This window comes from Sebastes fasciatus, chromosome 23, assembly GCF_043250625.1.
Source record: "Sebastes fasciatus isolate fSebFas1 chromosome 23, fSebFas1.pri, whole genome shotgun sequence".
In the NCBI taxonomy this organism is placed as follows: Eukaryota; Metazoa; Chordata; class Actinopteri; order Perciformes; family Sebastidae; genus Sebastes; species Sebastes fasciatus.
In genome coordinates, this window is record NC_133817.1 from 1,947,697 (window position 1) to 1,970,674 (window position 22,978).

The following is a 22,978-nucleotide window of genomic DNA, read 5'->3' on the forward strand; positions in this document are numbered from 1 at the left end:
GCCCGGAGCTCGTTTTGTCATGGCAGGCAGGGACTCCGTCCCGACATCTCTGTAGGGCTCACTTGACCTGAGCAATCGAGGTTCTTGTGGTTCAGGTTCCTCGGAGGCCGCACTGTTCACGCCTGGGAAGCTTTCCTGTTCTGGGGTGGGCTGTTTGTCCTCATGCCCCTTTTCACTGGCCCTCACACGCTGAGGGCAGGTTTGCAGGACCTGGGTGACCTCCTGGTTGGACATACGTGAGAGGGCATCGGCATTTGCATTACTCTTTCCCCTTCGATACTGGATGTCAAAGTCAAACGTAGACAGCCGAGACACCCACCGTTGGCCTGTGGCATCCAGCTTCGCTGAGGACATCACATATTTAAGGGGGTTATTGTCCGTCAGCACTGAGAATTTACGCCCATAGAGATGGTCATAGAACTTATCCGTCACTGCCCACTTGAGAGCGAGGAACTCGAGTTTGTGTGCAGGATACCTCGTCTCAGCTGGGCTCAATCCTCTGCTGGCGTAGGCTATGACCCTCTCTTCTCCAGCCTGGACTTGAACCAAGACGGCGCCAAGCCCCTCTCCTGAGGCATCAGTCTGGAGCACAAAAGGCAGGCTGTAATCTGGATAGCCCAGCACTGGAGCAGTCGTCAGCTTTTCTTTGAGGGACTGAAAGGCCTGTTCACTCTCATTAGTCCACAAAAAGGGTGGGTCGGGACCCGGGTTTTTCCTTCCCCCTTTCTTTTTCTTTCTGGGGTCACCAGAGGTGAGGCGGTACAAGGGAGCAGCTAAGGCGGAGTAGTCTCTAACGTACCGCCTGTAATATCCAGCGAATCCCAAGAACCGCAGCACTTCCTTCCGATTTGTAGGCCTCGCCCAATCCTTTACTCTGCTGATCTTCTCAGGGTCTGTCCTGATCCCCTCTGCGGACACCACATGGCCCAGATAGTGCACCTCTTTTCTCACGAGCTGGCACTTGGAGGGCTTTAACTTCAGGCCATGCTCCTTAAGCCGATCAAACACGAGCTGCAACCTCTCCACATGCTCATCAAAAGTTTTGGAGAAAATGATGAGATCGTCCAGATAAATCAGGAGATGGGTGAAATTCATATCCCCAAAGCAGCAGGTCATGAGTCTCTGAAAGGTGGATGGAGCGTTTTGCAGACCGAAGGGCATTCTGTTGGCCTCGAACAGCCCCATGGGAGTGCTGAACGTGGTCTTGTGCTTGTCGTGCTCTGCCACTTCCACCTGCCAGTAACCAGACGTGAGGTCCAGTGTGGAGAAGTATTTTGCTTGTCCCAGAGCTTCAAGGGCCTCCTCTATTCTGGGCAGGGGGAATGCGTCTCTTGTGCTGCAGGAGTTCAGCTTTCTGTAGTCGATGCATAACCTTAGTGAACCGTCCTTCTTGGTTACGATCACTACTGGTGAAGCATACGGGCTCTTACTAGGCCTGATGACTCCAGCTGTCTCCATCTCCGTCAACAGCTTCCTCACGTCCTGCCACTGCGATGGAGGAATCCTGCGATATGGCAGCCGAAAGGGCTTAGAGTCCACCAGTGGAATGTCATGTGTCACTGTTTTTGTGTGGCCATGGTCCATGGGATACTGGGAGAACACACTTGTGTTCCTTCCCACAAGCTCTTGGAGGAGAGAGCGTTGGTGCTCATTCTCCACTGCTGCTTCACTTAAGTCCACCCCGTCTGCCACCACTTGATCCAGACTGAAGCATGTCTCTTCACTCCCATCATTATGCTGTCCTCCCTGCGTTTTGTCTGGAAACTCCACAACATTTTCAACAAGGAAAGCATTGGCCAGGTGAGTGTGTGGCTTGATTATAATAGTGTGCTGGGACAGGTTCATCACTCTGACAGGGGCACAGCCCCGCTTTACATCAGCCAGAACTTTTGCCACCAAGAGGTCTTGTGGAAGCTGCAGGGAGGGGTGGCCTTCTATCAGCGTTGTATAGGTCTTTCTTTGTGGGCCTTCTTTGATCTTACACCTTAGATCCATCTCTTTTCCTGCAGGAATGCGTATTTTCCGGCCAGTGTATACAGCAGGACCCACCAGATCATCCATCTCACTTTGTTCTGTGCTCCCAATTTCAAGTAGAGCGGTGTACCACTCTGGATGGTTTTCTTTCACTTGATGAAGAAATTGCTGACCATAAGCTGCCTGGAGGTGGCTCTTGGAGGCACGAATGACATTAGTACTTTCCCCAGCACTTTCAAGTTAATGCTCAGGACACCATAGTAGGATACACTCTGACCTGCTGCACCCTCTATTGGTATTTTAGAGGACCGTAGTTTTTGTTTTTGAAGGACAGGGTGGTTGCACCAGTAGCCATGGGTAATGCTGGTTATCTGAGCGCCAGAGTCGATGAGAGCCCTGCACTTTTCTCCATTGACTTCCACCTCCCCCTCATTTCTGGGACCCACCAAGGGGGTGTCCTCTCCTCCATCACGCGTTGTGCTCATCTGCAGTGGGGGGTCTTGCTGCTTGCCCATGGTTGCCCCGGTAACCATGGACTCTAGTCGTTTAAATGCTGAGCTGAGTGGGATGTGTTCCCCTCTGCAGGGGTCATAGGCTGCGGTTGGCCAGCCCAAGCCGGCCTGGACTCGGGGAACATCGCTCTGCAGACCCGAGCCATATGTCCTTGCTTTCCACACCGGTGGCATGTAACGCTGGAGCTCTGGGTTGTAGTTCCAGGAGATGGCCGAAATCTAGGCGGGGGAACAGGAGGTGAAGCAGCCATTCTCGATTCAAGGTTAGACAACTTGGCTATCTGTTCCTCTTGGCTAAGAGCTAATTTCTTGACCATCTCTGTCAGCTCTGACAACTCAGAGGTATGTTTTGTCCTTTCTGTCTTTACATTTGTACCACACTCGGATGTGACATGCACTTGGGCATATGTTTTCTTTGCCTTGTGTTGTGACTGGAACTTCTTTGTTTCTTTTGCTAGATTTCTGAGCTCAGCTTGCAGTTCTCGGAAGCTCAAAAACCTGGGCCTCATTGGTGAAATCCTTGCATACACCTCCTCATCATTAAGTCCCCTTAAGAACTGCCGGGTGAGTTTATTATCACGGTCAGGGAAAGGCTTGCCCCCTCTTTGGCTTTCCACAGCTCGCAATGTTGCCTCCAATGCTATAGCATAAGAGCACGGAGACTCTCCTGGCCTCTGGCTGCGTTCATAGAAGTCGGCCAGTGGATCTAGGGAGCCCTGTGCATCACTGTACTCTGCCCTCAGTTCCTCGAAAGCCTTCTCAGGGGTTTGGTCATGGGGAGGTAGGTTCAGAACCAACTTTCTTGGCTCACCACTCAGGTGTCGCACAACAGTGGAAAAGCGGAGGTGCATGGGGAGCTCTATTGCCTCTAGGAGATACTGCACATCACGGATCCAGTCCTCCACGAGCATCTTGCTATCTGCATTACCAGTGAAGACTTGGACATTCTTCACCTGATGAGTCTGCATGAACCCACCATAGGCAGCCAGGGGAGGGTTTGGGTTGGCTATGGCTCTGCCAGGAGTCTTTAATGGTGGCTCGGACTGATATGGGTGCATTTGTGGGGTGGAGTATGGAGGTAGTGGTGCAGGTGGTGGTAGAGCATTTGGATACATACTAACTTGTGGGTCTGAAGCAGGCATCCAGAGGTGTACTGGAGCAGGGGCGTGGGGAGGCGCTGTGTGATTGAAGACTGCATAAGTTGCATTCAGGGGGCTGGGCACCGGTGTGTTGGAGCCCCATGCACCGGTGGCAGATGGGAGAACAGGGGCCGCTTCACCACGGTCCAGGTCCTGTGAGTAGTGAACAACAGCTGGTGACATAGGCAGCTGGGAGGTTGGTCCGTACTCTGAGCCTTGGGGGGTCTGCACAGCAGGGGGATTATTCATAATGTTCATTGCATGTGGTGGTTGAAAACTTGGCATGGGGGCCTGAGGCGCATGAGTGGAATGTGCATAGCTGGTGTAGACCTGGGAGCTAGGTTGAACAACCTGAGTTGGATTAGGGGAGGTAGCTGGACAGTTCATGGGGGAGTAGTGAAGCAGGGACGGGGTGGGGCGCTGTACAGTTTGTGCCTCCTGGAAGATGGGCCGTGGGAGACTTTGAGGCGGCCGGGTTGCTGTTGGACCGTGCACGTCTGTGGGCCTGTGCATGCTAACTTGGGATGGGGGGGCAGAGACCACTGTTGTCTGCGCAGCCAGCTGGGCTACTGGACCAGTTGTACTTGGTATGTTGTGATCTGACCTGTCTGTCTGGTAGCATGGTCTCGAGGCTGGGCTGGTGGCAAAGCGAGGCAAGGGTGTCTGCATTGGAGCTCCAAAGCCTGGTATAGACACATGATCAGGAGTATGATGGTGCTCAGTATAAGGTGACAGCATCGAAGGTGGGGTAAGCTGTGAGCCTAGTCCTGAGTCAGTGGGCTGCCTGCCTGTCTGATGGCCTTGAGTGGGGTACTGCAATTGAGTGCCAGTGAACCTGCTGAACCATTTGGTAGGCTTCGGCCTCACTGGTTGCTGCCGGCTCGCTGTGTTGTTGTCAGCTGTTGCCCCCTCACTCATATGGTGGGTTGGTGTCTCATTTGGAGAGTCATAAGTGTGGTTTGTTGAAGGCCCAGGGGGGAATTGGAGGCCTGGTGCCACAGCAGCGGCGCCCTCCAGCTTCGATAGAGAATCTGTGTAGTCACTCAACATTTTTTTTTTTTTTTTTCAGATTAATTGATGCCAAAGACTTAAGCTTTGAAGTGGATGGTTGTGTGTGTTGATGTTATGTGCTACTAGAATACTAAAATGTAATGAAAAACAGAAATGTGTAACACAAATATCAACTCACATTAAGCCTGAATTAAATGCAGATCCCTGCCTAACTCAAAGAATTTGAATGAGATAAACACTTTAGTCACAGAATGTTTCAATGGAAAGTCTCACACAGAATATATATATACCACTCAAGTAGCAGTTCAGTCTATAAAAAAAAACATGAAAAGTCCTCACATGAACACACAAGTTATACTACAGTCTTCAAAGGATACGTTGGAAAAGGTGAATATCCTGCAAACACCGCTTTGCAGGCGATACCAGCTCAGTTCCACGTATAGATGGCAACACAGTTCAAAGCAGCAGCACAGTTGTGGATGATGCCGTCAGTCTCTCTTTCTCTTCAGTCTCGGACACCACAATCCGGGTCACGGCACCAAAGATGTTAGGGTTAGGGTTTTACCGTGCTGCTCTGCTCTGCACGGTAAAATGCCAACATTACGGCCACTATTTACATATAAAACATATCTATAATAATAATAAGTGAAAGGCAACATCTCAATTATAAATTTAGTAGAAAAAGATGAACAGGAAGGGTGTTTTTAATTAATATATTGTACTACGATGCGGGCCGCCACGCTGACCTTACGAAGTAATAAAGAAAAGTAAACGGGAAAAAAGATGGCGTCCCCACGTAACTTTTAACTACGGTGTCCTGTAAGGGACAACCATGTCTATTGTGCAATTCTGGATGGGAATTACAGCGCACCAGCGACACCTGGTGGCTGATTTAGGCTACTGCCTTACATAATCATAATAATAATCATAATTATTATAATTAAAAAGGTTGTTTGAAAAACTCCCTCTGAGGATGTTTGCAGGGTTACGCTAAAATTCGGCGAAAATCGCACATTAAATTAAAAATGTCTGACTTCGGCACAATGGCATATTCGTGTGTCTCCACATGTTACATCTGTCTACCAAATTTCATACATGTAGGTGAATTCGGAGCGGGGAGCTCAATTTTTCCAACTTTCTAGGGGGCGCTAGCGAGCACCCGAGACCCTTAAAATACTACATGTTTCACCGATAAGTGTGCCAAGTGAAACAACGTTTTGAGCATGTTGAGGTCCTCAAAAAGGCGATTCATTTCAAGAAAAAGAAAAATAATTCCTACAGGTTCCAATCGGGCCTTCGCTGGCCCGACGTTGTCGCTGCTCGGGCCTGATAAAGGTCAAACTAATGCAGTTCAAGCAGTAGCTCTCTGCAGAAGGCCCTGCAGAGAGGGCTTCACTCTACTGTATTGTTCAGTGTGTTTGTCTGTCTGAGGCTGTGTAGTGGTGGTGTTGTAAGGGTTGTGAAAAATCAAACATCCCCATCCAAGACTGTTTTAATCATTTAGTCATGAAATTGAAAAATGTAAGTGGTTTAGTGTCCATGTGAATATTGCAAAAGCAAGATTGACTGTCCTGAACTATCCACACAGCAGAACAGCTTTATATAATGTCTGCGTTCCTCCAGCAGGAGGAGCCGTTATCTTGTCCCTGCAGGTTCAGTGTAGGAGGCTGATGATGAGAAGTCTCTGGGTCTTTCCCATTTGTTCTTTTATACGGCTTGACTCCTCTCCTCGACTCCTCTCCTCGACTCCTCTCCTCGCGTCTTAGTCCCGCCCACGGGAGATGCGAGCAGAGGAGGCGAGGAAAAGACTCGAGGAGAGAGGAAACGAGGAAATATGTTTTTAGAGACATGAGACGTCGTTTCCTTTTAAGCGTCACGTGAAGCGACGTCCGTTTCTGATGACAGCAGCAGCTGATCACATCTGGATCAGCTGTCAGTCAGCTTCAACAGCTGTAGAGACTTTAGATGGAGTTTGTGTCTGAACTGATCTAATACTAATAAAGAAACAGAGTTATCAGAGCAGCAGTGTTTCTCTCTGTAGCCTGTTATCTGTTTAACAAACACCTGCACATGAATAACAGCTGCAGTCTGTATTTCTACTGAGGACTGAGTCCTGCTTAGAGGACCAGGAACCATCTCTACTGTGGACTGAGTCCTGCTTAGAGGACCAGGAACCATCTCTACTGTGGACTGAGTCCTGCTTAGAGGACCAGGAACCATCTCTACTGTGGACTGAGTCCTGCTTAGAGGACCAGGAACCATCTCTACTGTGAACTGAGTCCTGCTTAGAGGACCAGGAACCATCTCTACTGGATCAATATCTTTATATTATTGATTCATTATTAGCATCTGTAGTTATTGATATTCTGACAGTAGAAGTTATGTATCAGGCTGAATGTTTCAGGGAAAATGTAAATGATGTAACTCATATCAAACCCGACGTTCAGGAATTATCAGCCTCAAGTGACTGAATGGAAATGACTTAAATGATGTAAAAGGTGTAAAAGACAAACTCTCCTTCTCTCTCTGAATTTAACTGGATCCTTAATAAAAGTGAATGAGTGAAATAACAGATCATCAAAAGAAAACTCTTTCTAATAAATGCAGAAAGTTGTTTGAGGTGTGTTAGTTGTCAGCTGTTATAAACCCCTTTCAGTGTCAGACTCCTTCAGTGACGGTGTGTGAAGCAGAGATCCTGCAGGTCCTCCTGCTGCTGGATCACTTCACCATCAACATGCTCCGTCTGCTGTTCACACCTACAGTTAACACAGATTATAACTAGATGGTGAATCAGAAGACAACTAAACAATAAAACGTTTAATCTGTGATCTGTCTTCACTCTGGTATAAAACTCCAGTAATGTTGATGTATCAGATCAAACCGATCAGCAGAAGTGTGTTTCGTTCTCATTGAGGTAAGTCTGCTGGTTTGGGTATGGCGGGTGTTGAGGATTTTCTAAAAGCCCCATCAGAGGAGGTTTTGGAGCATTGTAGTCGAGAGCAGCTGTTGAAAATTGCAGAGCATTTTGAAGTGGACGCTGGTGACAAACGGAGCTAACTTGTTTGAGGATGGCGTTTTCAAAGTCATGGTGCATCCTGTCAGGTCTGTTCCAGGTTTAGCTTGTGGCAGCTGCCAATTCTCTGGTGTTTGCTGTTGTTTCCCTTTTCCCTGGTGTTTTTCTGGTTGAGTTGCTGAGTGATTAGAGGGTTATTCAGTTCACCTGTTGCAGGGTGTGGGGACTGGCTCTTAAATGATAGTTGAGAGCAGCTTGGTGCATTCCCCTCTTGGCCAATCAGGGTGTAACGACGCCCTTTCTGTAGGGCTTAAAAGAGGAGGGAAACTGCACACCCAGGGTCATTCTGATCTCTCCTTCACTCAATGCAACATGTGTTATCAGCTTTACCAGAAACGCTGGTCTGTTTTGGGCCCTTTTGGGATTCTGTGATCTTTGTGTTTTGTTTGTTGAGAGTGTCGACTCCTAGTTGGGGAAACAAGTTAAGTGCCAACCAATTGGGTTACCTGCACTGGGACGATTAGGTGCTATTTGTGCAACAGCTGGCTTGCCTTACGATAGCCTAACGCCTGCAGGCTGTATTTTTGTATTCTATTCATTTGTTGATTTTCAATGAAACCCTTTATACCCATTTCTTTTAGTGTATTTTATTTGGGAAAACTTTAAAGGAGGGTAAAAGGAAAACCACAAACCAATATTTCAGTTTCCTTAATTGTTTGTTAATATAGAGGCATTTGTTCATTATTATTATTAAGAAGGCATGTTATTTTATATTATTATGTGGATGGGAACTGTTTTTCAGTCTTCTGACTGAACAACTAAAGTCTGGGGAACTCAGTACCGCCACAAGCTGAGTTGTCTGCTCCTGGTGTTGCTGGTCTAAGTCCTGGCGTAACTTTTGAGCAGCAAAAGGAAGTGCTGTTGTTACAGTTAGAGCATGGTAGGCTTCAGCAGCAAGTTGAAAGGGAGAAATTGGCTGTAGAAAAGGTTAAGCACGAGACAGAACTTAGAACCATTGAGTTGGAACAGTACAAGCTAAGTTTGATTCGGGATGGTCGGGTCACAGCGGACTCTGTTTTCAATGTTGCTCCTGTGTCTTCAGAGTGTTCACGGTTTGATGTGGCTGGCAATTTGCGCCTGCTTCCCAGGTTTTGTGAGAGTGATCCTGATACCTTTTTGTTGCTGTTTGAGCGGGTAGCTGACAGTAGAAATTGGCCTGATTCTGAGCGTACGCTGCTGCTGCAATGTGTCTTAACCGGCAAGGCTCAAGTAGCGTATTGTTCCCTTCCTGTAGGTGAAAGCCAAAATTACTCTTCAGTCAAGGCTGCTGTGTTAAAAGCATACGAGTTGGTGCCAGAAGCTTAAAGACAGAGGTTCAGAACGTGGGAAAAGTCAGATAAGTAGACACATATGGAGTTTGCCAGTGAGTTGGGTACTCACTTTAATCGGTGGTGTACGGCTCTTGAAGTCAAAACTTTTGATAACAATTTGATGGTCTTGGAGCAGTTTAAAAATTCTCTGCCGAGCAATGTGGCTACCTACATTAATGAACGTAAAGTCAAAACTGCTGCCGAGGCTGCTGCGCTTGCAGATGAGTATGTCCTGACGCACAAGGTTGACTTTGTGTCCCATGTCTATGATGTCTATGATGATATTAAAGTGCGTTCAGGGAAGTGGTCAGATGACTGGGCTGCTAGGCCAGAACGGTTGTCAGGGGGACAATCAGATGCTGAAGTATGTAATTATTGTAAGGAAAAGGGGCACTGGGAAGCTGAATGTCCTGCGCTTAGGGTAAAGAACAAGCGTAATAGAGATGTGAATGTTAGATCTACCGCGCTGACCGCATCTATTCGTACGGTGCCGAGTTCTTCTTTGTCTTGCGGCCGGGTAGATGTGAAAGCAGGTACTCGGGGTAAGCTTTCAGATTACCTTCCGTTTGTGTCTGCTGGGTTTTTGTGGTTGGTAGGGTGTCCTGCAAGAGTGCCAGTTAAAATCTTGAGGGATACTGGTTCCTTGGATTCCTTTGTTTTGGGCTCAGTTCTGCCGTTCTCTCAGGAGAGTAGTAATCAGATGATCAACGCACCACTTATACCCGGACATCTCAGACCCTCGTCGCCAGTTCGTTGATTCAACCCAAGTGGTGCGCTGCCTGTGTAGCACACAGCTCCTATCACTATAATTATACTGGACTAGAATCAGAAGATACCAAACTCGAACAGGAGGCAGAAAAAGTTATTTGCAATATCAAAAGACCACAATAGACAAAAAGCTATAAACTGGTACCTTGTATTTTAGAAAATAACAAACAAACAAAATGATTACCCATGAGTTCAGTAAAGAGATCAATTGCACAAAGATGCTTCAGTTTCAACTCAGCAACAAAATCTTTCTTTTGTCACACTCTGGGTTTGAACCACTGAGTTTTACCCACTATGTTCTCTGACTGGGTGCACCCTAATATCAATATCTCAAAATCTCAATTCTCAATATTTGGATCCAACATTCAATGAGTAACAATATTAAAACAATAACCCGCTTCAATATTAGCACTTCTCAGCTTGTTTCAACCTTACTGTCATGATATCACTTTGGCAGTCTGTCTTTCCTTGTGTTTCCTCTGTTTCCCTGCCCTTTTGTCTCCTGTGTGTTTTTCCCTGTTTGTTTAGTCTGTCAGTGTGTTGGGAGGTGTGGCCTTCCTCCTCCTCCTCCTTCTCCTGGGCGGGCACTGCTGGAGCAGCTGACAGCAATCAACCTATCACACACACACCTGCAGTATATCTACCCCGGTCTTCCTGCCAGTCATTGCCAGATCGTTCTGTCGCCCTCAGTGGTGCATGACGTATTCAGGCTCTCCTTGTATTTTGCTTCTTGACTTTGCTCATGCTCGTTTTTGGATTTTTGGATTCATGCTGTTTTGGTCTCTGTTCAGCCGTCAGCTGTTGCTGCTTCCTGGTTCCAACCTGCCTGCTCACTCCTCGACCTGGATCCTTACCTTAGTTACTACCATGCCTGTTCACTCTCCGACGTCATTCCACCTCTCGGAGCTCAAGTGGTTTCATCTGTTCCTCTGGAAGGATTCCTGGACACCCCCTCCCCGTGCCCCCCGTTCCGTGAGTTCAGTATTGACTCTATTACTGCCACGTTTCGGACCTCCAGGAACCCCAGCCCTGTTCACAGTTCCTTTTAATATTATTGTAATATATTATATTTGTTACACCTTTTAAAAGACTTGTCTGCATTTGAGTCCACGCTTTTGTTGAACACTTACAATAATTCTATATCAACTGTTCCAGTAATAGACATCGTTACCAAGGCATCACAATACACCATATCCATAATATGAATATTCAGTCCATTCACTTTAACCAGTGTGATGGTTAACACTCAGTCCTTTCACCGGCACAGGGAATGTGTTTCAGGGAGCATGAAGAGGGTAAATGTTTTCCAAGTCAAGTCAAAAAAAGGGGTTAAGTCAGAGTCTGGGGTTTGAGGTTGTGCACGATGCTGGGAGTTGAGTGTAAAGGGTGGTGTAGCCTTGTACAGGTTGTGATGTTAACCCTACCGCCATGGCAGAAGAGGGGTAAGGTTGACAGCTCTTGGCTCAGGGATCTTCAATCCAGGATCTAGAGGTCTCGTCTGGGTTAGCTCGCCATCAACTTTGAATCACTCCAAACAAACCTGACCTGCAGTTATTGACATGGCCAGAATGGTTCATGAATCAACTGCATTTCTGATTCATCAGGAATTAATAATTCCTTTAACTTCTACAACACATATTCATATAATGTAGATTTTACAATCAACATATTATAAATAACCTTCACAGTACATGAGTTACAAATGAAACTGTGTTAAAATGAGACTATCTTAACTTAACATACTTTTTAAATTAAAGCAAATAATGTTACATGAATTATAAATGATAGTGTAAACCTGACACATTACTATTGCCTTCTTCTGTCTGTCTTTTTATTTAAATCAAATTCACTATACCATGAAATAAAACACCTGACAAACCATAACTCATGTTGCTTCAGTATTAAACCGTTCAGTAGCTTTACTAGCCAGAGAAAACATTGAGCAACTAAACACTCTTTGTGACGTTTTATATTCTTCCCAGTGCAGCTTTCATTGAGTTGAGCTCTACAACAGTTAGTTAAATGCACTGTTCATAGCTTAATGCTAAGTCTGTTAACTCTGGGCCTTTCCACTTGAACTTGTCAGCTCAGCACATCGTGACGCAGCTCTTATTTATTACAGCGACTCACCGAGTCGGGAGTTTCTCTGTGTCGCTCAGCAGCTTTCAGTGAGCAGGGCCTCTCTCACACACACATCTATGAGCTTATAACAGAGTACAGACTGTTACCATTATGATTTGACGACGTTATATTGTGTTTACAACTTTATCTGAGCTTTATTTTTACCGTTCAGCGGCAGGTCCTCTCCCGACAGTGTCCTCTAGCGTTTGAGTAGGGTATACTGTCTTAACCTGCGCTCTGATTGGCTAAGACACCTCCGTGTGTTAACTCTTTGTGACCTGGGTTACACCTGCCCTCTACAATATCTGCCTGCCTGGTTTAACCCCAGCCCCCTTTCTGCCTTGATCATTTCATCTGCACAATTTTTGGCAATAAAGCCTTTTTGTTAATTTTTCATCTGCCTCCTGTGTCTGCATCTGGGTCCGCTTCAACTGGTCTTTACATTTTAGGGACGCTCCAACAGGAATCGACAGCTCTGAAGAGACTTTTGGACTGTTGGACGGACAAAACAAGACATTTAAAGACGTCACCTTAGACTCTGACAGACTGTGCTGCACATGTTTCACTGTTTCCTGATGTTTCCCTTCCTCACTGATTGATTCCATGAATAACAGAACGGACAGGTTCATCAACTATTGGTATAACGGTTAGTTGCAGCTGTAGTTCAGTCTGCTCTGAACGACTCTCTGCTGTGGTCGACTTATTTAACCTGGAAACGATAAGAACACTCTGACAGCATTAATCTGACCGCAGCATCTCAGCCTGCCCTGGTTGTAACGGTAACAGAAACCACAGTGCTATAATTAGTAATCTGTCAACAGCTTCTTATCAACACATCAGTTCCACAGAAATGCAGCTCAGAGGAGTTAACGACTACTACTAGAGTTCACAGTCTGTAAAGATCATCTTTAATGGACAGAATTTAACAAACGCAAAGGCTGCGACAAAGAGACTCAAAACAACCTCAAAGAGACTCAAAACAACCACAAAGAGACTCAAAACAACCACAAAGAGACTCAAAACAACCACAAAGAGACTCAAAACAACCACAAAGAGACTCAAAACAACCACAAAGAGACTCAAACACAATAAGTAGCAGTGTTAGAGGTAGCCTATAGATTGAAAGCATGATTGCTGAAACGGAGGATGACATTTCATTATATTACATTATATTATATTATATTATATTACATTAGACTTCATTATATCATATTATACAGGGATATCTCTACAAGTATTAACCTTAAAGAGGGAAAATAAGTCAAAGCCATACTGGACAAACGTGAGTTTTAACAGTTCCTTCTGATAAATGAATTATTTTCTATCAGGTCAGTAATTCAGTTCATGTCAGCCTACGGTACACACTCGTCTCCTGAGCGTCTAGCAGCGATTAGAGATGAACTATCCAGATTCTAAGTAACTGGAGACTAAACTTTATTTTTCTACTCCTCGTACATCATAAACCCTTTAATATAATAACGACTGGTTGAAATCGGTTGAGGAATGTAGACGTTATAGTGCTTTTTATCCAGAAAAACGGCAGCTCCCCCGTTCACTAGTACAGGGTTACAGCCCAGTCTGGCCAGGTCCATAAAGGCGCCACGTTGACGTATCGCCGCAACGGCCTGAAGCGTCCAATGCGGCGTCTATGTATATAGTTCTATGGGAGATTTCATGACTCGCTGGGCGAGCCGACCCAGTGTGCCCGCCCCTACTCTGCCTCTGTTTGGCTATACCCTTTGTGACGGCCCCTCTGTGTTTGGATCTTGTACTGTGTTTGCTTTCTCTCATCAGGGCTGCAGACCTGATGATGAGGCTAATCAGCAGCATGAGACACACCTGGGCCAGGTGTGCTACCTGCTTAAAGCCAGAGCCTGCAGCAGTCTGGGTCCGGCAGACCTCCTTGCACATTTCACCTTTGTTAAATGGTTTTGGTTCTTTGTCTTTGTTTTACAGCACAACATCCATGCAGCACAATTTCACACATCCCCTCCCTACACTACTGACTCTACAGACTCCTCCCAGACATTCTTTTGACTTTTTACAGTTTTAGGTTAATAAATCTCTTTATGTATTCAGTATACCTGCGTGTCTCCCGTTTTGGTCACAGCTCTAGAGCCGGGCTGTGACACCTTCCAGACGTCTGCTAAACACTAACATCTATAAAAGATTCTTTTCTCACACACTATGAACATTGTTTTAACGTTTGTATAATGCTAACCAGAGCAATGAACTAGAAAGGCACGAATATTGGCAGTTTTATGAAAATTGATGTTGAATCAAAGTGACTTTAATAATGAAATAGCATACGAAACGTTGGTCTGTTTCATTGCTGCTTTGGTGCTCGGCCCTCGGGTATCTTCAGACCGAGTACCTTTGGACTATGGGAACAAAACCGTGAGCTGCCGGGTCTAGCATGCTCTCTTTCTCCTTCTAAACACATAGACATGTAAACTGAGAGAGATTTACTCAGTGATGCGGCCTACATACAATTCTCTCCAATATTAGCTAATAGTTAGTTTAGATCAGGAAATGTCTCAGTTCATGTGGCCGGCCACCCACGTTTTCTTTTTTTCTAAAAGGTTTGCATACAGAGCCGGTCCTGACCTGATCACACACACACACATCAAGTTTTTATTCACAGCTCCAGACCCACTGAAACACTAAAATATCCTCCTGCACCATGTCGTATCTCAGCATCGTTTTACAGCTAACAGTTTTAGGGACGCTCCAACAGGAATCGACAGCTCTGAAGAGACTTTTGGACTGTTGGACGGACTAAACAAGACATTTAAAGACGTCACCTTAGACTCTGACAGACTGTGCTGCACATGTTTCACTGTTTCCTGATGTTTCCCTTCCTCACTGATTGATTCCATGAATAACAGAACGGACAGGTTCATCAACTATTAATATAACGGTTAGTTGCAGCTGTAGTTCAGTCTGCTCTGAACGACTCTCTGCTGTGGTCAACACATTTAACAGGAAATGATAAGAACACTCTGACAGCATTAATCAGACCGCAGCATCTCAGCCTGCCCTGGTTGTCACGGTAACAGAAAACCACAGTGCTATAATTAGTAATCTGTCAACAGCTTCTTATCAACACATCAGTTCCTCAGACACGCAGGTCAGAGGAGGATAAATATCATGTGTAAAACTAAAGAAGAGTAAATGATGAGTGAAGCTGCAGCTCTTCCAATGAGGACAGCACACACAGAGCAGAGAGACGGTCTACCTGGACGTCATGGATCACCTGTTGGTGCTGCTGCTGCTGCTGCTGCTGTGGAGCTCAGGTAGGACTCTGCTTTAAACATCATGTGTTCTTATTCACACCTTTATATTGATCTTTAAATCAGTGAACCACCTGATCACACACACACCCTCATATTATACTATACTAGTAATACAACCTCATACTATACTAGTAATACAACCTCATACTACACTACTAATACAATGTTGAACTCTGCCTTTAATATTCTATATCAGCACTTTTCTTATTGCATTCAACACACACACACACACACACACACACACACACACACACACACACACACACACACACACACACACACACACACACACACACTTGTTTTCCTCCCTTGTGGGGTCCACCCTTTCCAGCGGTTCTACACCTCTGTAAAAAACATCAGGCCAGATCATCTTCTCCAGTGACGTCTAATCGTTCAGCTGAGGTGACCTCTTATCAGTTGATAAAAACCCGTTGATTTAAACAAACTTCAGGCAACTTGGAAGCATCAAAATATCAGCGATCAGTTAACAGGAAATCCAGAAATCATGACGCTTAATGTCAGTAAAATGCACGCAGCGCGTTCCCGTTCTCTCTGTGACAGTTTAACCCAGACTACTGGCTTCAGGGCCAGATCCGGCCCCAGAAATAATTTTATAAGGCCACCGTTATAATAACAATAATAATGAATTCTATTCATATAGAACACTTATAGCGCACTATATGCTTCACATAAACGTTAAAACAATCATAATACAACCTTAAAACAATTTACACAAAAGAACCATTAAAAGTGTTGAAATAGGATAAATAAAATAAAGACTGAATATTTAAGAGACCCAAGTTTAAAACACAGATATATAAAAATGTGTGATTAATCATGATTAACTATTTTAATTGATTGACAGCCGTAGTATTTATGTATTCATTTCATTAACATTTAAATTTATTTATTTATTTTCTATTTATTTTAAATTAATAAATTAATTTATAAATTATTAAATTGTATTTATTTATTTATTTTCCCTTTGCAATTTCTTCCCTATTTATTTCCCCAAACTTATTTATTTCTGTTTTCTTTTCTTTATACATTTCTACTTCATAATGAAAATAAGTACAATATTCTGGACAATATCTGTCATTGTTTTGTGTTGTTAATTGATTTACAATAATATATACACTCACCGGCCACTTTATTAGGTACACCTTGCTAGTACCGGGTGGTCTTCTGCTTCAAGGTTTGACGTGTTGTGCGTTCAGAGATGGTATTCTGCATACCTTGGTTGTAACGAGTGGTTATTTGAGTTACTGTTGCCTTTCTATCATCTCCAACCACTCTGCCCATTCTCCTCTGACCTCTGACATCAACAAGGCATTTTCGTCCACACAACTGCCGCTCACTGGATCTGTTCTCTTGTTGGGACCATTCTCTGTAAACCCTAGAGATGGTTGTGCGTGAAAATCCCAGTAGATCAGCAGTTTAATACTCAGACCAGCCCGTCTGGCACCAACAACCATGCCACGTTCAAAGTCACTTAAATCCCCTTTCTTCCCCATTCTGATGCTCGGTTTGAACTTCAGCAAGTCGTCTTCACCACGTCTAGATGACGTAATGCATTGAGTTGCTGCCATGTGATTGGCTGATTAGCTATTTGTGTTAACAAGCAATTGAACAGGTGTGCCTAATAAAGTGGCCGGTGAGTGTATATATATATATATATATATACATGTATACTCAGACATGTATATAATAGACATATATATAGACATATATATATAAAGACATGTATACATAGACATATATATATATATATATACGTATATATATATATATACGTATATATAGAGACATATATACATAGACATGTATACAGACATACGTACATAGACGGGGTCCTAAAAATCAGGGAAAGGGCTCTAAATTCCCCAGCATTCACTAACAACAGTGCAACATTTATGCTGCAGAATGCTCGCTAAATTAACAATAAAGCACTCCTCATCCATGATATCATCATTGGCAGGAAAATCAACTTTCTCTGCCTAACTGAGACTTGGCAAAATCAGCAGGATTTCATGGCATTTAATCAAGCAACTCCCCCTGGATATGTCTACATACAGAAGCCTCGCTCCATGGGCCGAAAACTGGAGCTCTGGCCCTTTCCCCCGCGGAGTTATGATATTACAAAGTTTTCCCGAATTGTCTGCGCTCTCAGCGCAACCCTTCATCTGTCCACCAGATGGCAGGCTCTTTAGGTATTGCCATTGGACGGGGTTGTCCAAAGGCAATACCTTAATCACTCGGGTATTGCCATCGGACGACGCCCAAAATATGGCCTTAATTGGTTAAAGGTCAAGAAAGGTCAACGTGTCCACTGGCAATACATTAATATTGACATTTTCGGTGTTTATATTTCCAAAACCATTGATTTTTTCCTTTCCTGCAGGCGGAGCTTCCCGTGTGCCAAGTTTGAAGTAAATCAGAGAAATTTGATAAAATGGCTCAAAACACTCTGAGAGACAGAAATCCAATTCCAAGTCGCTACGATTGGCCGAGGTATTGCCATTGGACAAGGTCCACTCGGCATACCTGAAGCTCTGCAGTAAGGTATGGGAAGTGGACTTGATTTGTCCACTTCCCATACCATACTGCAGGGCCTCGGGTATGCCGAGTGGACAGAGGCCATATCTACAAAGTGCCTTGGGGAAGGAGGCTGAAAGCTACAGGGCTAGTTCCTGGAGGCCAAGGCACCAACATAGTCAAAGTCCAGCTCCCCAAACATAGAGATGTTAACAATATAGCCTCTGTCCAATTGGCTTACCGACTTGTTGAAATCGGTTGAGGAATGTAGACGTTATAGTGCTTTTTATCCAGAAAAACGGCAGCTCCCCCGTTCCCTAGTACAGGGTTACAGGCCAGTCTTGCCTGGTCCAATATGGTGCCCACGTTGACGTATCGCTGCAATGGGCTGAAGCGTCCAATGCAGCATCTATGTATATATTTCTATGGGAGATTTCATGACTCGCTGGGCGTGCCGACTCAGTATGCCCGCCCCTACTCTGCCTCTGTTTGGCTATACCCTTCCAGACGTTCCAGGCGTCTGCTAAACGCTAACATTAGCCTCGCTATAATGCTAACCAGCGCAATGAACTAGAAAGACTGAATATTGGCAGTTTTATGAAAATTGATGGTGAATCAAAGTGAATTTAATAATGAAATAGCATACGAAAATTGTAAAAAAAAACGTACCGTCGTTGGTTTGTAGTGGCCAAACGGCGGTACTACAACACCCGTGTCCGTCACGTGATGCAAATGGGACAATTTTTTGTATTTTTTTTCTATAAAACAACCTAGATATTGCTACTGATGGATAATACACATCAAGTCAAAGTTGTGACAAGCATTATTGTGTGATTAGTTGAAGAATCACACAAAATACCAGTTTTGCAGTGTTGTTTTGTGCACAATTTATTTGTGAAATTGGCAAGTTTCTGAGAAATAAAAAGGCAACTGGCCATAAATAACAAATTATTTATATAACATGCAGCATTTTAATTTTTTTTATAACTTCAACTTGTTATTCTTGAAGTCACTGAGAATTGAGAAATACTAAACACTTTTTAGTAAAATGTGTTTATTTGCAAGTTTAGCATGAATAAATGTTACCGTTTGCCTTTGTGTTTACATTCTTTGATATAACTTTTTTAAATAATAAATAATAATCTTATACACACTTTATTCTGCTTTCATGACATAATTTACCACACCGCCTTTATTAGTGCTCAGCGGACTGGAGTAGATCCTGAAATTAGCACCGCTATGTACTGAATCCACAATCGTGAAATACTGAAAGATTCACTTATTGTTCTGCGTACTGCCGACTAAATGAAGGATTAAGTTTGCAGACTGTAAACACTGAAGTATACTCAAGCAAAACGTGTCACATGACTGACGGCCGGGCCGGTCTCAAGGCACCCTGTAAGCGGCTCCGTCACACCTCCAAAACCGTTGCAAGACATTTCCAAACAGCCGTTATTTGGATAAACTGAACACATATTGGGAATCTAAGTTTACTTTCTCGCATTAGTACTGTAGCGCTCGCGGCTCCGTAGCACGGCTGGCTAGCTAGCTAAATGATGAGGACAAGGTGGCTGAAGTTTAACCGGAGAACCGGGTTTTATTACCCTATGATACAGGCTAACCCCGGGGTTGGAAGAGTGCCCAAAACAACAAAAGGGTGGTAGCCTAAACTAGCTAATCAGCTAAACTCCGTAACATACGTGGCGTGCTCCTGCTGCCTTTCTTCTTCTGCCCCTCCTCCTTCTCCCACACTCCTTTGCTCTCTCTGCGCCCTCCCCTCTTAATGAACCTGACCTATCCAGCTTAACTAGGGCAACATCTACCCCCCATGAACTCCCCAAGTGTCTCTCTTATGTTAGTCCTGCAGGGTCGCTACATGGCCCCCCCCCTCTAATTCCTCGTCCCCGAGGAAGAGCAAAGTCTTGAAAGCGACCTGGCAATCGCCGTTCCCTCTGCGACCTCCGGACTCCATGATCCCCCAGAGGAGCTCTGGGTGTGGCAGAGGCATTCCTTGGCACTACGGCACCAAGCGGTGTCACCACTTCTTCTTGAAGAACATCCTGCTGCTGCATGGGTGGGTCTCTCCGGCGGCGAGGTGGCCTGGCTTGCGCTCTGGTAGGTGTCCCTGGGAAGGCTGGCTGCTGGTCTCCCCGGTACGGTGCCATCCTGTCCCGGTGCAGTACCACTGTGCGTCCTCTGGGTGCCAGTTTGACACGATAGACAACCTGCCCCACTCTCTCGACCACGTAGCAGGGACCAATCCATGCACTGTCCAACTTGGGGCAGCGGCCCTTCACTCTCTTGGGTCCATACACCCAGGCAAGGTCCCCAGCCTGGAAGTCCTGACCTTTGACATGGGCGTCATAGCCGCGTTTTTGACGGACCCCGGCCTGTTGTAATTGATGCCGGGCAAAGCTGTGGGCCGTTTCCAATCGGTCCTGTAACTGGCTGGCATATTCTGGCCCAGCCATGGCGTCCGGTGCATCGGGCGGTCGACCATAGGCCAGCTCGGGTGGCGTTCTTAGCTCCCTGCCCAACATCAACAATGCAGGAGTACAGCCGGTGGATTCCTGGACTGCACTGCGGCATGCCATGAGGATGAGGGGTATCTGTAGGTCCCAATCACCCTGGTCTGGGGCAGTGGTGAGGGCCAGCTGGGCACTCAAGGTCCGCATGAACCGTTCCACTAATCCGTCGCTTTGTGGATGAAGCGGGGTGGTCCTTGTCTTCTGGATGCCGAGCTGGCTACACATCGCAGTGAACACCTGTGATTCAAAGTTCCGCCCTTGGTCCGAGTGGAGCAGTGAGGGCGTTCCAAAGCGGCTGAACATTCCTTGCACCAAGGCCTCAGCCACGGTCGTCGCCTCTTGGTCAGGAAGGGGGTAGGCTTCGGGCCACTTTGTAAAGTAGTCAATGGCGACGAGCACGTACCGGTTCCCTCTACTGGTACGGGGTAGTGGTCCCAACACATCGACTGCCACTCTGTCCATTGGTGCCCCTACACGATGCTGCTGTAAGGGTGCGCGAGACTGACCTTGGGGGCCTTTACGGGCAGTACAGGCATCGCAGCGGCGGCAGTAGTCCTCAACATCCCTCCTGCTCTGGCCCCAATAGAATGTCTGTCTCAGCCGTCTCAATGTCTTTGTCACTCCAAAGTGACCAACTCCAGGGGATCCATGATGCATCTAAAGAACTCCCTTGCAGAGATTTTTGGGTACAACCACTTGCCATCGTGGCTCTCCGGTGGCGGGCTCACGCCAGCACCTCTTCAGGACTCCTTCCTGCAGTTCCACTCCAGGCCATTGAGACCAGAGTCCTCTGACAGTGGCAGACTGGGCAACCACATCATCCCAGGGTGGCCGGATGTCTTTCTCCAGCCACGTTATGACCATTTCAAGATCAGGGTCCTCGAGCTGCAGTTCTCTCCACCCTCTCTCATTGTCGGGTAACAGAGCCCGACAGATCACCTTTCCAGTGTGTAGGTTTGCCGCTTCACGTTCTTCGGCCTGGTTGCAGTGGTGACAGCCCGGGGCACACGGTCGACGGGAGAGACTGTCTGCATTTGTGTGGCTTTCACCAGCTCTGTGCTGTATGGTGAACTGAAAGGCCTGGAGTTGTTCGATCCATCTGGCTACTTGCCCTTCCGGCTCTTTGAATGACATGAGCCACTTCAAGGCAGCGTGATCCGTACGGATGGTGAACGGAAGACCACAGAGGATGTGTTTGAAATGGTTCACTGCGTCAATCACCACTAACAGTTCTCTGCGAGTGACACAGTAGTTCTTCTCTGGCTTATCGAGGGTGCGGCTATGGTAAGCAACAACACGCTCGCCCTCCGGGGTCAGCTGCGAGAGTACAGCGCCAAGGCCCGTGTCGCTGGCATCTGTGTCAAGGATAAATGGCAGCTCTGGGTCGGGTGCAACCAGCACCGGGTCTTTACATAAGGCCTGCTTCAGCTGGTGGAAGGCCGCATCCTGATCTGGTCCCCACTTGTAGGGTGTGTCCTTGCGCAGTAAGTTGAACATGGGCGCAGCCACAGTAGAGAATCCAGCCACAAACCGCCTGTAGTAGGACGCTAATCCTAAGAAGGATCTCAGCCGGTGGACATCAGTGGGGGTAGGCCAGTCTCGGACAGCCGCCACCTTGTCAGGCTCTGTCATAATGCCAGCTCCACTGACTCTGTGACCCAGAAAGGAGACCTCCCGCTGCAGAAGGCGGCACTTCCCGGGATGAAGCTTCAGGCCCGCACACTTGATCCGCTCCAGTACCTCTCCTAGGCTCTCGAGTGCAGCATCAAAACTGGGCCCATGGACAAGGAGATCATCGAGGTAGACGAGGCAGCGCTCGGGGGGCACACCAACAAGGACCTTTTCCATCAGCCTCTCGAATGTTGCTGGCGCGTTGCACAGCCCGAACGGCATGGTGGTGAACTGCCACAGGCCACGTCCCATGGTAAAGGCGGTCTTGGCCTTGTCCTCTGGAGCCATGGCCACCTGCCAATATCCACTCCGGAGGTCCAACGACGAAAACCATGCTGAGCCAGCCACATAGTCCAGAGACTCGTCTATCCGCGGCAGTGGATAGGAGTCTTTCACTGTTTTGTCATTCAGGGGTCGGAAGTCGACACAAAACCTCAATTTCCCATCCTTCCTAGGGGCCATAACGACTGGTGACACCCACGGACTTTCTGATGGCTCGATAATGCCAGCATCCTTCATCTCTTGTAGCATCTGGTTCGCTGCAGCTTGGCGGGCATAGGGAAGTCGCCTAGGCCGCTGGCGGATTGGCTGTGCATCCCCAGTATTGATGGAGTGCTGTACCAAGTGTGTGCGACCCACATCGTTTGGGTTGGTGGAGAAACTGTGTCGATACTCATGAAGGAGGTTCCAGAGCCTATGCTGCTGCTCCGAGTGCAGACCCTCACGATTCTTCTCCCACAGGTCTTTGACAGTCGTAATGGCCACTGACTCTTTCTCAGACATGGGGGCCACAGTTGCGGCCTGTACGACTGCAGGTAAATGTGGCTTGGTGTGAACCGCTGTGTCTGTGGTTGTGAGGTTGTCTTCGGACAGTGGCAAAAGGCTTTCTGTGAAAGGGGCCTCCCACTGAGGAGGTTCAGGAGAACATGGTGGGTCCCATTCCATTCCGTCGTCCCCAACTACCTTCTCAGTCATTTCAGGAATGAGGGAATCGTTCAGAAAGGGGATGGACGTCCCGTCCGGGAACGTAATGGTCCGTT

General features: G+C 46.5%; 1 protein-coding gene across 1 annotated transcript; it reads right to left on the minus strand.

The window, feature by feature from the left end:
* Nucleotides 1-22,898, minus strand: LOC141762349 (uncharacterized; the record flags this gene model as incomplete). The annotated part of the gene is made up of 5 exons (XM_074626432.1): nt 20,996-22,898; nt 19,673-20,902; nt 2,906-4,308; nt 2,252-2,705; nt 1-2,108 (listed from the first exon to the last, which is right to left on the minus strand). Coding segments are annotated over exons 1-5 (7,083 nt in total), but the record flags the coding sequence as incomplete, so codon positions are not given.
* Between the last annotated feature and the right edge of the window lie 80 nt (nt 22,899-22,978).